Below are 16,900 nucleotides of genomic sequence, written 5' to 3' on the forward strand. Positions count from 1 at the left end.
TGCATTCGCTGCACCCAAAGTGGCCTACTCGACATCGGAGAAACCAAATGCAGACTGGATGACCGCTTTGTGGAACACCTCCGGTCTGTGCACAAGCATGATCCCGACAGTCCTGTAGCCGGTCATTTTAACACACCATCCTCCTGCTCACATATCCACAACTCTGTCCTTGGCACGCTGTGGTGATCCAGTGAATCACAGTGCAAACTGAAGGAGCAACATCTCATCTACAGACTAGGCATTTTACAGCTGTCTGGACATAATATTGAGTTCAACACCTTTAAACTATGAACCATTTCTTCCTTTTCTTTTAGCTTGCTTTCATATCCTCGCCTCCCCTAATCCCAGTTACTGTCTTTTCACAGGAGACACACCATTGTTCTGCCATTCTCACATCTGATCACTTGATCTGAACTATCGATATCTCTTCTTCACGAGCGCCCTATACCCACCACCCAGCACTATAGTATGAAAACTGGTCCCCTGACACTTCACTTCTCATGGATGCTGTTGGAACCAAATGAGACGGCACTTCATTTGCTTAGTTCCATATACCCTGAAATATGGACAGCCAATCACTATAGTTGGAGAAAAGGATAATCCCACTTTCACAGGAATTTATAGTTTTCTGGGAATAAGCATACCTGTCTTCCAAGTACAAAATGCTCTCCAGGCCCAGATTACATCAATGAGCCCCATGTACACCTCATCTCACTCAACCTAAGTGCTCCATCCATGTATGGGGATAGGGCCAACAACTCACATCTCATTACCACATCCATCATTTCTTTTCCCAAATGGCCAAAGAAAAACCTGTCCCCATCCCCAAACGTTTAAGCATATTCAGAAATTCTCAACAAAATATAAAGCCAAAGCCAGTGTTTCATATTTGCCTTTGGGTTCCACTGGGTGCCCATCATTCACCTGGCAAAGTCATTGAGGAACGTCATGGCTAATAAGTTTCTGAAATTGAGAAGCATCACTCACAAAAACTGTGGCACCACGCTTTTCAAAAGAAGATAATTCACAAAGGAAGTAAAGATGGGCATCACATGGGATAACTTAAAAGTTACAATACCTCGAACAATAAGCTCAGCAAAATTCGAAACACCAGAGCCTCTTTCAGACTGTGTCACACAACGGTACAAATCTTGATCATTCTTTTTAACTTCTTTCAATTTGAACGATGCTGCAAACCGCCTGTGATTTATATTCTTCGTCTGGGCAACTGGTATGTCTTCCCCATTTCGCCTCTGATGGGCAGAAAAATTGAAAATGTGACTGTTTCTTAATATACTCTAGGACATAAATATCTGTTGATACCTTCCTACGTTTATTTAATACATTTTATAAACATCATTCGTAAGAATCTGAAAATATGACATTGTATTTCTATTGCACGTACACATACATGCCCTAATTTTCTTCATTGGTGTAAAAATACCCAGTTATTTTTCTTTTGGTTCTTGTCCACCGTATAATCCAATCGTTGTATCATGATTGCAAATTTAACATTGCACGTACACTTTAAAAGAAAATGAATATAGGTCATAGATGAAATTTTGTTCTAATCTTTTGATAATCAGTCCAAGGGACTGCATTTCTAACCATTATGAAAATGCGCAATTTAGTTTGGCTTTACTACTTTAAAGAATAGTAGGAGGAGAGATAATTTAAAAAAATGCCAATTCTGTCCAAAAATTTATATTTGATATTACGTGTAATTATTGACAGCTTGGGAAATTTTAAAAAGATATCATTTTCAGGTGAAGTAATCCAACAGTCCTCTCAGAGAGGCACTTCTGCCTCCATCAGGCCATCCTCCTTTGAATGGACTTTGCTCTTTCTACAAAAAATGTTACCACATTACGAAGCTGTCACGTCACTGCATTTTTTTGAGTTTGCCTGGAGATCCCTGCCACTTTAGATGGTTTGCAGTGATTTATTTGCTGCTGTTCTTTATTCCTTTCTTTATGGGAGGTCAGCATTGCTTGCAAGGACACACATTTAAATGCCTATCTGTAATTACTGGAATGATTGTTAGGCTATTTCAGAAAGCAATTAAGAGACAACTAAATCTCCGTAGATCAAAAGTCACATGTCAGTGCCCAGCCAATTTAGCTCATTCCAAACAAAAACACAATGTAGATGAACTTACTGGGCATTACAACACTCCCACATCACCCATGCCCTGCCCACCCCAGCCCCACTCACCAAGCTTTTTCGAAACTATAATATTGGTTGTCAACTCAAAAGCGTCCAAGAAAGCCCAGATAGGGCCTGCCTGCACAAAACAGGACATATCCAATCTTCAAATAAAAGTAAAGTACTTTGAAATTGAATTCTTCTTCCAAAAAAGGAGTCATACTGGACTTAAAAGGTTAATGGTTTCCCTCTCCACAGATGCTGTTGACCAGCCGAGTTTCTGTTTTTCTCAGAAATTCAACCTTGTCAATTAAAGTCACTTGCATCTCAATGTTTCTGAATCTGAACAGTGAATGCCAGATAAAGATTGTGGAATATGTCACAACCGATTGGCTGAAAATTCTCATCTAACATTACCTTCAATTCACAATTTGCTGACAATATTAGTATGCCAGAAATTTACACTGAAAATCTGAAACGATGCCCAAATAGATTAAAATATCTGAAACTGAATCTGCTAATGCAATGAATTAATGCCATCCTTTCCCAAGAGTTCACAATCAGTTCAGCCACTACCATAATATCCAGCTCCTGGCAATACTTACATCCTACCAGGCAGGCTCAAAAGACAAATCCTTTCAACCTTGTGCTGCTGTAACTGCACACAAGTTGCAATTCAATTACTGAATTGACATTTATATTAAGAAATAGAATGAGAACTTTTTTTTTAAATACTGCCTAAAGTTAGTCATTAGGTTCCCAGTTATACTTTATTTTCTGTCAGTCCATCCTATTGTACACCATACCCTAATGTATTCCCTCAACACTGTGGTGTGAGAATATGTTCCATCAAATACAGAGAAGGCACAGCTTTAACATTAGAGGCACCAGCAACAGTCTTTTCAGTAGCCAATGAAATTAATATTGCTCTTGGCCCAGCATCTCAAACATGGATAACAGAACTCATCACAGACCTTTATACAATTTTCTTAATTCAGGTACCTGATGTCAAGTGGACAAATTAGTTACGGTGCAGAAGTTCTACTCATCATGTCTGAACCAGCTCTCCGGGTATTTTATCTCGGTACCAATCTCTTGCCTTTTTCAGGTAATTCTACATATTGTTTCTGTTTAAATAATCATCTAATATCCTTTTGAATACCTCAATTGAACCTGCCTCCACTCACTTCCAATAAATGCATTCCATCTCCTAACTACTTGCATTGTAAAAAATGAGATTTTGTTCTCACCTCACTTGATTCTTTAGCAAAGCACTTGAAAAATGATCTCCTCTCCCTCTCAATCCTTTTGAGAACAGGAACAATTTTCCCCCATCTGCTCAATCCCTTCACGATCTTCAAAACTATAAATCTCCTCTTTGTTGCCTCCTCCACAAGGAAGACAGTCCCAACGTCTCCAATATTTCTTCATATCTAAACTATATAAACCCTGATAGCATTCTCGTAAACTGCTTTTGCATTCTCTCCAAAGCATTCACAGCCTTCCTATAGTGTGACACCCAGAATTGTACGCAATACTCCCAGTTGTGTTCTAACTCACACCCAATGCCAAGTTCAATCTAACCTTCCTGTCCTTGTTCCCTATGACTATATTTATGAAGTCTAGAATACAGTGTCTTACATTAGAAGCGTTCTCTACCTGTCCTGCCTTGTTCAAAGATTTGTACCTCTCTGTTCCTGCAGACCTTATGGAATAGTATCTTTTATTTTACCTAGCCCTCAATGTTTTTTTTCATAAAATCTAACTCTGAACCTATCGCCTCTCACCTGTAAACTTAACACATGGAGTTAATGCAACTAGCTTTTTCATAACAGATTGAAAAACCTTAGCTTTCAGGACAGAAAAACCTTTAGTTTTCATCTCCAAACGTTGACCTCAACTACTTGATGCTTTTATTCTATGGGTGGCTATACAGTCTTACTTGAGAAAAGTTCAGAAAATCAGAACAAGTGTTTTGATGTGGACATCTTCTTTAACCCAAAAATTGCACTTTTTGGGTTATAAATATACATCTTATTGATGTTGAAAGTCGATGCAATGTCTGCGGAGAGGAGTCAAATTTAGAAAATGCCAGTGATTATTAAAATAAGCAGCATGCGAAAGACACATGACTGCTCGATTCAACTTAAAAGTCTATTTCACTTGGCAAATACCAACAGATAACAATTTGCTGAACAGACAGCACATCGAGTACCTGCCAGGTAATTGCTTTGTAATTTACAGATGAAGTTTGATTTTTAAACAAGATAAACAAGAACTTGTGTGTTCAAAGGTGGCATGACTTGTTATGTTCCCATGATCCTGTTGTATCTTTCTTTCTTGTACCATTCTGTGCCAGCATTTTGTACATATTGAGCTGCAAGTGACCCTTGCCGTTTAAAAGGTTAGCTATCATCAATTTGAAGTCTTCTGGTCATATCAGTGGACTGAAACAGCAAGTGCAAAATATCCCAAAATAACCAAAAGGTGAATAAGCATGTTTTCAACTTGTTTTCCCCCTGGTTGCGATGTGGGTGCCACGAGCTGAGCAAGTATTTATAGGCCAGCCCTAATTGTCCCTAAGAAAATAGTATTGAGCTACATTCTTGAAGTACTGCATTCCCTAGGGGCTAGGTATATCCACAGTGCTGTTAGCAGGGTGCAGTTTCCAGGACTTATCGCAGTGACAGTGAAGGAATAGCGATATAATTTCAAGTCAAAATGGTCTGTGGCTCAGAAGGATGTTTGCAGATTATGGTGCTTCCATCCATTCTCTGCTGTTGTTCTCCAGGTGCTCGAGGTCACATATTTGGAAGGTGCCAATGGAGCCTTGGTGAGCTGCCGCAGTGCACCTTGCTATGGCACACACTTAGGCATTTGTACTTGGGGGGCCGGGGGAGCGAATGCAAATAATTTAACATATATTAGTTCAGGTACCCAAGACTTCTCACCATTAAAACAAAGCATGACAAGTGGCTCAATTTTGCAATTTACTAACATAATTATTGCTGTAAAATACAACCAATTTTCCCATGAGTTCTATCATTGAACAATTTATAGGGATGCCATGTTTCTAATCTGTAATCTAATAAATGCCACTATACCAACTGTGCATCAAGCCTTTCATTACACAGATTTTCAGAATTCTTCTAGTACAGCAGGACATCATTTGGCCCAGTTTGTTTGCTCCAGCTCTCTGCATGAGCAACTTATTCGTGCCATTCTCCCAGCGTCATGCATAACCCTGAATATTTTCTAATTTTAACAAAAGAAGTCTAAATACTTTTTGAATGCTTCAAATGAACCTGCCTCTACCATATATTCAGGCAATGCCTTCCAGGCCTCTGAGTGGATGAAAAAGGTCTTCCTCGTTTTTGCTGCTTTTATCAATTCCTTAAAATCTCTTGGTCCTGACTCTTACACGAGGGTGAACAGTTTCTTCAGATCTAGTTGATCTAGACCACCCCTCATGATTTTGAATATATCACGGAAGCCAATCTTCCAATCCATGGATACTATCTTCACAGTTCACTGCCAAAGAAAGGCTGCCAGCATCATCAAAGATCCAACACATCCACCTAATGATCCCCTATAACTTCCTCCATCAGGCAGAAGAGACAGAAGCTGGAACACACACACAAGCTGGTTCCGGAGCAGCTTCTTTCCAGCTGTTATTAAACTGATGAATGGACTGTCTAATTTCAATAATGTCACCTGTATGTCTCAAAGTCTTTTGGTCTGTACATCCTTCGCTTGCTGTGACCCGCCTGTACTACTCATAAACAATGCTTTTCACTGTATTTTGGTACACATGACAATAAATCAATAAAACCAGTAGTGGACTACGAAGTATCACATTAAATTAGTGCCAAGTGAAAGCAATCATGTCAAAATCTCAATATGAAGATACAGAATAGGAGCAAAATAGATCATTTACCCTTCAAGTATGCTCTGTCATTCAGCATAATAGCAACTAATCCGTTTGTGTTCCAAATTTTACACTTCAATCTATTCCCAGTAACCTTTGATCCCCTCCAAACAAAAATCATTCCACATGCCTTGAAAAAATATTCAAAGACCCTGTTTATGTGGCAGAGATTTGTAAATCACACAACCCTCAGAAAAGATTTCACACCTCTGTCATACAAGGGCAACCCTTAATTTTCAAATAGTGCTCCTTTTTCTGGACTGATCCACAACAGGAAATATCCTTCCCACATCTACTTTATCAAGATCATTCAGGATCTCTCACGTTTCACTTGAGTCATCCTCACTCTTGTAAACTCCAGCAAAAACAAACACAACCTATTCTCACAAGACAACCTGCTCATTCCAGCTAACACAGTATGGAGCTGAAAGAACACAGCAGGCCAGGCAGCATCATGGGAGCAGGGAAGTTGACATTTCTGGTCAGGACCCTTCTTTAGATCCCAACCCAAAACATCAACTTTTTTGCTCCTCTGATGCTGCCTGGCCTGCTGTGTGATTCCAGCTCCATACAGTGATATCTCTGACTCCGGCATCTCCAGTTCTTACTATGTCTGCTCATTCTAGATATCAATCTGGTAAGCATCCTCTGAATCCTCTCTCTCACATTTGTATTCAGAATGACAGATTGTACAAGGAGCTCATTCAGCCCATCACGTCTGACTCCTTCAGCATTTTGATTTAGAGCCAGTCTCTTCTCTGTAACCCTGTACATGTTTCTATTTAAACAGTCATCCAAAGCCTTCTTGAATACTGATAATGCCTCCACCAACATCCAAACATTGCATTCTATACCCTAACTACTTGCTGCAAAATGATTTTTCTCTCTTCACATTTGTTTCTTGTGCAGAACACATTAAAACTGTGCCCTCTGTTTCTCAATCTTCTTGATCAGGAACAGCTTCTCCTCATCTCTCCCTAATCGTCCCGACTTTGCCAATCTTTCATCATCATTGAATTGTCTCATCCTTGAAACCATTTCGATAAATCTCTTTGCACTCTTTCCAATACATTTACATTGTTCTGATAGTGTGGCATCCAGAGCTGTACTCCAGCTGAAGCCTAACTGTTATCCTGTCAAAGTTCAAGTTAACCTCCTCCTTTTGCAGACTATGTGACCATTTATGAAGCCTGGAATACTTTCAGTTTTATTAATATCTCTGTCTCCCACCACCTTTAATGGCTTAAGTAAATATATACCAGGGTCTCTCTTCGCCTGTACACCCTCTGGAATAGTACCTTTTATTTTCTATTTCTCTCAGTGTTCTTTGTGCCAAACTGCATCACCTCACTCAACTCTGCTTTGATATTTATTGGTCACCTTCGGAGGCCATCCATCATTCCACCAATTTGTCAATGTACTTTACAAAGTGACACTGTCCTTTTCAGTGTCTGCTGCAAACTTGGAAATTGTCTGATCATATTAAATATATTATGTATATATAGGAAATGCAAGGATTCAAGTTCCAACTCCTGGGGAATTCCAGAGCAAACCTTCGTCCAGCTTGATTAATATCAATTAACCATTAATCTGTTTCCTATTCCTCAGCCAATTTTGTAACCACATTGTTACTGTTCAGTAAGGAGATCACTACTGCACATGGTATTTAAGATTTGGCCTCAGCTCTACCCTATATAACTAAAGCATGATTTTTAAGTTTAATTCCTCACATTAAAAAATAAAAGGTAGCATCCCATTTGGTTGTTGACTACATGCTGATTTTGCAGAGAACCACTTCCCTGGAGATTGAACTTTCATTACATCTTCGTTCCAATTCCATTCCTGATTTACAGTCATTACCTGACATGTATTTTCTATAATGATACTGAATCAAAATATTTCTTCATTTCATCTATCATTTCTTTATCGTTTCCTATCAATTTCCATTTTCATTCTCTAGAGGACCAACTTTCACTTTGCTTATATTTTCCCTTTTTCACCACCTGTAGAAACTATTGTTAACTATTTTCACTTCTGTAGCTTGATTACCACATACCTAAATTTCATCCTCCTATTCAACTTTTGCATTATTCTCTACCAATCTTTATGCTCTAAGCAGCTATCTGACCTTCCCGTCATGTATCTGGAGTTATACGTTTTTTCCTCAAATTTGTTTCTTTCCCTAGTTTCTTTAGTTAACTTTATGGTGGGTTTTCCCTTAAAAACTGTTCCCCCTCTTCCCCCCCCCACCCCGGTGGGAAAATATAGGTAGCTCTCCTATGATGCAATAGCTTCATTCTTGTGATTTTCTACAGTGCAAGGTCACACACTGTAGAAAATCACGCTGTAGGGAAATCTCTATACTTGTACAGCAGAAAATTTGCCTTGTCCAAACAGTGTCCATGACTCATCAATCATGTTACAGCCAATTTGCGTCAACGAAACACACATTGTAGCTGATGCACCTGTATTCAGTTGGTGTATTCTCAATCACCTCCTTAAAAGTCTGCCACCATGCCTTTATCAATTTCTCCCCATGCCCAGTATCCCAGTTCACTTTGGCTAGTTCAGTTTCCATATCCATTTAGTTACCTTTATCGAAATTCAATATAATAGTCTTGGACCCAATAATTTTACTTTTAAATTGCAAGTTCAACCCCACTGTGGTCACTGCTATTTAGGGGTTCATTTATTCTTAAATCTGGAATTAATCCAGTCACACCACATACTACCAAGCACAATATAACGAGTTCTCTCATCAAATCTATACTGGGCTATTTCGCTAAACGTAAACCATTTTGAAATCATTCTGTTGACTCCATATCCAGGCATCTACTGCCAATCTGATTTTTCCAATTCATATATAGATTAAAATCACCCTTTTTTGGCTACGCCTTTATCACAAGCAACCAATATTTCTTTACATATACCCTTTTCTAAAGTATAGTAGCTGTTTGAAAGCCTGTAGACTGCTCTCACTAGTGACTTCTTTCCACTATCATTTCTCCAAAACTGATTTTACATCCTAACCTCCTGAACAAAGGTCATCTTTAATTGTTATGCCAATGTCATCCTTGATTAAGCATGCTATCCCAACTACCTTTACCTCACTTTCTATTTCTCTCAAATGTCAGATACCCTTCAGTATTTAGATCCTAATCTGCATCATCCTGATGACATGTCTCTACAATGACTAACACAACATATTTGTTTACTTCGATGAGCATTGCAACATCCAGTCTCGGACTGCTGATATATTCCTTGTTCACACTCGTCCACCACCTCAGCCCCTTCCTGCCATGTTGACTATTTTATATGCACATCTTTCTACATTTGATCTCTTGTCCTGACTATTTTGTTTAATGTCTGATCTATTTCCCTAGTTACGCAGTTCACAAGAACACTGACCCAAGCACAGTTCAGGTGGAGACAAACCCAAAGTACAGCCCTGACTTGTCCCACAAACTGGAACCCACTTCTCCCACAAGTGTGTCGGAACCACGTATTCATCTCACTAATTTCATGTAACCTACGTCAATTTGCCCTCGCTCAGATCATAATCCTGAAATAAAAGATTCTGCTTTTGATACGCAAATTTCTTTAATAGATCTCTAAACAGGCTCAAATACCAAGATCAAAATCAAGCACTACTATATATAAAAGAAAACTAAATCACTTCCCACATTTTAAATCACCCATTTGAATTGCACATCAGCTGTCTTCATGTTTCACATCAATGTGACATTTTCATCTATGTTGCATTGTTTTTATCAATTGCTTTTTAGATGGCTTTGACATTGACCACACCCCCAGTTGTAATTTGCAAAGCAGTGATTGATTCTGCTTCTGGATTTCTTGAAGCTGACAATCACTTGAGTCTCATTACAAAACGTGAAACAATGTTTCTCTCGGGTAATGTTCCAAGTACGGCTTGCTATATCTATTAATCTACCTCCCATACTGCAAATTCTGTTTGTGTTCACATATAAGTTAAGAACAGCAACAGAAGACAAAAAAATTGCGAAGTGAAAATACAGTATCAACTCGTTCCTGTCAACTTATTGATAAAGTTAGCATAATGTAGAAATCATTGACAAATTCTTTTTAACACAATAAGTGATTGAGAGACAGGAATACTGTATTGCTAGATCTCACCTGAAGCCATAGCTTATTATTTGCAGTATCCCTGCCTGTTGCAATGCACTGAAATGTAGCATTTTGTCCTGCATTTACTTCCACATCCCCGAGTCGCAAAAAGTGAGGCGATTTATCTGCAAAACATCAACATTTTGACAAGTTTGTGACAAAGGTCATTTTATATGGATTTGCTGCAGTTCACTGATGACACTTTCAATAGCAATCCTGCAAGATAAATCTGAATCTAAAAGGTAAGTTGTGTGAACAGTTTCCTTATTTTTGCACAAAAACAACTCAGACTGAATCGCATGCAACTCTTTTCTGGAAAGACAAAACCAACCTTTCAACATATGGACTAACAGCACAGAGTGAGAATGCCAAAGTTGCAGATAACCTGTTATGCAGTGACTTAAGCCTTCATCAATCTGTACCAGCTTATTACCACGTACATCCCCAGCCCTTACTAGTAAAGATTCCAAATACTTGTACTGGTAATGTTAATTTTTTTGTTTGGGTCTGTTACACTCTCCCTAATTTTTTTCTTCAGGTTTCCCAAATAAAACACTTGCCAGTTATGACTAGTGATCAACAATTAATGCATTAGTCAGAGAAAGATGCCCTATTATCACATGTTCACTGGTAGATATATATTAGTGCAAAAGAAAAAGTTTAGATATTTTCATCTTTTGTGTTGGCATAGCCACTGCAGCATCGTCCTACAGTCACCATCATTATAGGCACGAGTTGCAAAATATCCCTTTTCTGGTCGAGCTGGAAAATGAAATATAAGAAAGGTTCCTGGAAAAGCTGAAATACCAGCAGATGTTTCAAAGTTGCAAAATTCAAGTGGTGTGTACTTTTAGCTTTTCAAGAAAGTAATGTTTTCCAAACCAGTGACAGCGATACTTTGAGACAGAGTGCTACTAAAAATCTGAGTTAAGAAGAGATTGCCTGATGATACCCCCTGGATTGGATGAGCTGCAGTTTGCTGCAAATCCGTAGATGCAAGGTAGCAGGGGACATCCAGAGCCTGCTAATGAAAACATCTCTCTCGAGCCCCTTCTCTCTGCCTATGTCGGTGAAAAGACAAGAAAACCAACACAATTTAAACTCAAGAATTCTAAAAAGAACGGACAAAGATTCACTGAATCAGCCAAAGTGACCGATGTCCATTGCTTTACAGAAAACAGCATATCATCAGTGCTAAAAACCAAAGGGACTTGAGAGAGACAATTTAACTTACCCATTGTAATCCAAATGAAGACTATACTGAACTACTCCTATGTGGCTCTTTCTATGACTTGTTCAAAATATTAGGAACAAACAGCTGGGGAAATTTCCTCGTCAAAAGTGACCCTATCAAACTGTCCAATTTCAATCTAATATTTCTACCTCTTGTTATGGCAATTTAATTCAAATTTTAAACTGTTTGTTACAGGTGCTGAACAGCTGGGCACTCTTTCCAGTTTGGTCATGATACAATCTTCAGTCGCTCCACACAAAACTGAGAGATTGGAGAGTGCACTGATTATACCTGAAGTTATGGCCATGGTAATACTTCAGCATTGTTTTAAAAACTTGCTGGAGCTACATTTGTAACCAACACTTTCAGTAAAATGACCACACTTAGCTTTTTAGACAATGTGGCAACTGGGCCAGGTATTGAGGTTGGTTGGCTCGCCAAGTTGGTTTGTTCTTCCACAGACATTTCATTACCCTGCTTGGTAACATCCTCAGTGCAGCCTCTGATGAAGGGCTTCACCAGACGCTGCACTGAGGATGTTACCCAGCAGGGTAATGAAATGTCTACGGAACAACAAGCCAGCTCAGCGAGCCAACCAATCTTAACGCCCACAACCCAAGCTACAGTCCTACTCCAAAACCTTATGGGCCAGATATATTGATACTGACAAAAACAGCTGGTTTTGTCCCTGCGAGTCTACTTAAGATCTCACTGACTGCTTTCTAAAGCAGCATTTGTTGAGACACCAGCTGCTGACTGGCAGACAGCTTGGGTTCCATCACTGTTCGTCAGTTCCTGATCTCATTCCAGCCTTGGTAAAAACGTGACCATACGAGCCGCATTCAAGATGCGTGAGGGCAACTGTTCTTGATATCAAGGTGGGATTTGACAGAGTCAGAACTAGCATAAAGAAATATGGTTACAATTGGCAGTTAATCACGTGAGTCCCAGGAGTTGTGTTCTAGGTACAGTCACCTTTAGTTGCTTCACAAATGTCCTTCCCTTCGTTATGGGTTAAAAGTTATTCGGTGCTTTAAAAGTTATGAAAGTAAGTGTTTAAATTTGGAACCATATATAATAGAATAATAGAGATAAAATATATAGTCACTCAATCCAAATATTGGATTTCAAGCAGATTATTGCTGCTTTTGACATCATAATAAGTAACAGTTTTGCAATTTATAAACCAGAAATTAATCTCAAGAGGTCTTAAAAAGGAACAAGTTCACTTCTTCAAAGGAACAAAGTTGTAAGCAGACAGCATTTCTGTCTGACCTACATAAGTATCAAAGACTTGACTAGACTGCAAGAAATTTTTGTGCAAGAGTACTTCATCTTAAAAGCAAAGGGAAACACTGGCAGAATTGATTTGTTGCATACATACTCTTGAAACCATGTAATATGCGGTGAATAAATCTGTGGAGTGAAAATTAGCTACCCCATATTCATACATGGATGCAGACCATTGCTGGATAAAGGGGCTGGCAATAGCAATTTCACACGAAGACTGAAATTTGTTATTTGGCAACCAAATACCACTGTAATCTAAAAAAAAGCCTATTTTAAATCAAAACTAGCTCTTCACATGTTTGTAAAAACCTGAAGTCCAATCAAAATTCAGTTCTCATACTCGTTTGCGCTTTAAACAAGTAACATAATTAACGAGCACTCACCACAAGGGTAACTCAAAACCTGGACGTCGTCAATGGCAATATATCCACCTTGCTCCAGAGATATATCTGCTTCAAAAATCACCTGCGAACAATCATATCAAAAATTGTTACCTCACCAATCTTATTGGATTAAGTTATCTTTAAAAAAAATTCTTCCAACCAACTTCCTTTCCTGAAAGCAGACCTTATTCAATGATGGATAACACAGGAGCCAAAGCTGAGCATCGAAAGCCAATTCATAGAACATAGAACAGAGAACACGGAACAATATAGCGCAGAACAGGCCCTCTGGCCCTCAATATTGCGCCAACCTGTGAACTAATCTAAGATCCCCCTCTACACTATCCCATCATTATCCATGTGCTTATCCAAGGACTGTTTAAATGCCCCTAATGTGGCTGAGTTAACTACATTGGCAGACAGGGGGTTCCACGACCTTCCCACTCTGAGTAAAGAACCTGCCTCTGACATGTGTCTTAAATCAATCACCCCTCAATTTGTAGCTATGGCCCCTTGTACAAGCCAACATCATCATCCTTAGAAAAAGACTCTCATGGTCCACCCTTTCTAATCCTCTGATCATCTTGTACGCCCCTATTAAATCCCCTCTTATCCTTCTTCTCTCCAATGAGAAGGTTTAGTACCAGCGGTCTGGAGGATTGCAAATGTTGTGCCCTAGTTCAAGAAGGGCAGTAGAGATGACCCAGGTAATTATAGACCAGTGAGCCTTACGTCTGTTGTAGGAAAAGTTTTGGAAAGTTTTCAGCCTGAGAACAGACCCAAGTCCCTCAGCCTTTCTTATTAAGGCCTTCGCTCCAGACCAGGCAACATCCTGGTAAATTTCCTCTGCACCTTTTCCAATGCTTCCACATCCTTCCTGTAATGGGGAGACCAGAACTACACACAATATTGAAAGTGAAGCCACAATAGCGTTTTGTACAGTTGCAGCATGGCACCACAGGTCCGGAACTCAATCCCTCTACCAATAAAACCTAACACACCGTAAGCCTTCTTAACAGCACTATCAACCTGGGTGGCAACTTTAGGGATCTATGTACATGGACACCAAGATCCCTCTGCACATCCACACTACCTAGAATCTTTCCATTGACCCTGTATTGTGCCTCCCTATTGTTCTTCCCAAAGTGAATCACCTCACATTTATCCACATTGAACTCCACTTGCCACCTTTCAGCCCAATTCTGCAGTTTATCCAAGTCTCCCTGCAATCTGCAACATTCTTCCACACTGTGCACCAGTCCACCGACTTTAGTATCATCTGCAAACTTACTAACCCATCCACCTATGCCTGCATCCAAGTCATTTATAAAAATGACAAACAACAGTGGTCCAAAAACAGATCCATGAGACACACCATTAGTAACCGGACTCCAGGCTGAATATTTTCATCAACCACCACTCGTTGCTTTCTTACGGAAAGCCAGTTTCTAATCCAAACTGCTAAATCTCCCTCAATCCCATGCCTCCATATTTTCTCCAATAGCCTACCATGTGGAACCTTATCAAAGGCTTTACTCAAGTCCATGTGCACCACGTCAACTGTTGTACCCTCATCCACATGCTTAGTCATGTTCTCAAAAAACTCATTGAGGTTTGAGAGACATGACCAGCCCTTGACGAATCCATGTTGACTATCTCCAATCAAATTGTTGCTTGTTAGATGATTATAAATCCTCTCTCTTATAATCCTTTCCAAAACTTTTCCTACAACAGACGTAAGGCTCACTGGTCTATAATTACCTGGGTCATCTCTACTGCCCTTCTTGAACTAGGGCACAACATTTGCAATCCTCCAGACCTCTGGTACTAAACCTGTAGACAATGAGGACTCAAAGATCAAGGCCAAAGGCTCCACCACCTCCTCCCTAGCTTCCTAGAGAATCCTCGGAAAAACTCATCCAGCCCAGGGGATTTAGCTACCTATCTTCAAAACAGGAGAGCGTCTCCCATCTTCACCCAGCATTCCAAACAATTGTGCAATTCATTTTATGGTGACCTGGTGCGCAGATCTTGATGAAACCTTCACTCCTATTCCTGCTCCAATTCTTGACAATCTTATTTGCCTCGTCAGCCGTTTAGGATACCTAATAATTTCATGCTATGCTCAATTGTCCTTTCCATTAATTCGCACATTAAGCTTCCAAGTGGAATCTTAACTCCATCACAAACAAAAACGCAGGCATACCTCACAATGTGACACCAGCTAAAGAACAGTTTTACAAATTAGGAGGTGATTTGTAAAAGATATTCTGCTGACATTTTAACTCTGAAGCAGAACATCCAGCTAACAAAAAAAATTGCTTTTTTTAGCCTGACACTTGGGCAATAGTTATGTTCCCACAAATGGCTTCCAATGCTCTTGATTTCAACATGATGCCAAGAAAACTCAGTTAGGAAACCTGAATTGCTTTCTATAGCTCAATAAAAAAGATACTTGCTCAAATCATACAACTGCAAATATTAATCAGCTGTACATTTTCACCAACAGAAAATGCCCTGTTATCAGTGAAGCTGTTCTGATATTGTGCCCTTTCCAAGAACACACTCAGCAATATGCAACGGGGTCAGGATCCTGTGTATTAAATACTGTCAACACGAGCAAATTTTGATTGTGAAAAGCTATTCAAAGTTAATTACAGTACAAAACAGTACAAAAGAAAGACCAATCTGTGTTTAACTGACAAACATCTGTTTGATGTCTCCCAAATGCAGATTAAATCACATCTTTTCAACGGTAGCTAAGCATAACTTACTTTCCATTAAACTAGGAGGAAAGGAAATATTATTTGTAGATATCTTTCCGGTTAAAGCATCAGCAAAATATTACTATTTACTAGAAGACTGCTAAAACATTGTTGCATAATGGATGTGAGCTGGAAGGTTTGTTTTCAGATGTTTCGTTACCATTCTAGGTAACATCATCAGTGAGCCTCCGACGAAGCGCTGGTGATATGTCCCGCTTTCTATTTGTCTGGTTAGGTTTCCTTGGGTTGGTGATGTCATTTCCTGCGTTGGTGATGTCATTTCTTGTTCTTTTTTCTCAGGGGATGTTAGATTGGCTCCAAATCAATGTGTTTGTTGATGGAGTTCCAGTTGGAATGCCATGCTTCTAGGAATTCTCGTGCGTGTCTCTGTTTGGCTTGTCCTAGGATGGATGTGTTGTCCCAATCAAAGTGATGTCCTTCCTCATCTCTATGTAAGGATACGAGTGATAGTGGGTCATGTTGTTTTGTGGCTAGTTGATGTTCATAGGAGGCTCACTGATGATGTTACCGAGAATGGTAACGAAACATCTGAAAACGAACCTTCCAGCTCAGCGAGCAAACTCACATCCAGAACCTCAACCTGAGCTACAAATCTTCTCAAAACTCGATTGTTGCATAATAGAAGGAAAAAGCAACGATTATGGTTTGTTAGTTTTCAATGCAACAGTTCCACCACTTGAGGCTAGGAATGTAACCTTTTCATAATATTCCTTTGTTTATATCATAGCCTTATAGAGACTCATCATTCTGAATCTCTCTCTCTCTCCTGACAGCAGTAATATTTGAAGTGCCCACAACCTTGACGAGCTTAGATGCGAATTTTAGTATTCCCTACACTGGGAATAAAGATATCACTGATTGTCATATGGTTGGCAAAACTGACTGAAAAGCTGGATCTCCACAGGCTGAAAAAAAGAGATTTAATAAGATTAACTTTTAAACAAAATGTTATTTTCAATTTTTTGCTTTTAAAGTTGTGGGTTGGGGA

The 16,900-nt window shown here is 39.3% G+C and overlaps 1 protein-coding gene across 7 annotated transcripts in view; it reads right to left on the reverse strand.

The window, feature by feature from the left end:
• Positions 1–16,900, reverse strand: part of ptprk (protein tyrosine phosphatase receptor type K) — a 609,799-nt gene that overhangs the window by 336,919 nt on the left and 255,980 nt on the right. For all 7 annotated transcript variants that reach the window (XM_048530889.2, XM_048530888.2, XM_048530884.2 and 4 more), the window contains exons 4-6: positions 13,127–13,208; positions 10,229–10,344; positions 1,079–1,253 (exon numbers count right to left, since the gene is read on the reverse strand). In XM_048530889.2, coding sequence (XP_048386846.1) covers positions 1,079–1,253; positions 10,229–10,344; positions 13,127–13,208 — 373 coding nt within the window. The remainder of the gene's footprint in view (positions 1–1,078; positions 1,254–10,228; positions 10,345–13,126; positions 13,209–16,900) is intronic.

The sequence above is a fragment of the Stegostoma tigrinum genome, chromosome 4 (genome assembly GCF_030684315.1).
Source record: "Stegostoma tigrinum isolate sSteTig4 chromosome 4, sSteTig4.hap1, whole genome shotgun sequence".
NCBI lineage: Eukaryota > Metazoa > Chordata > Chondrichthyes > Orectolobiformes > Stegostomatidae > Stegostoma > Stegostoma tigrinum.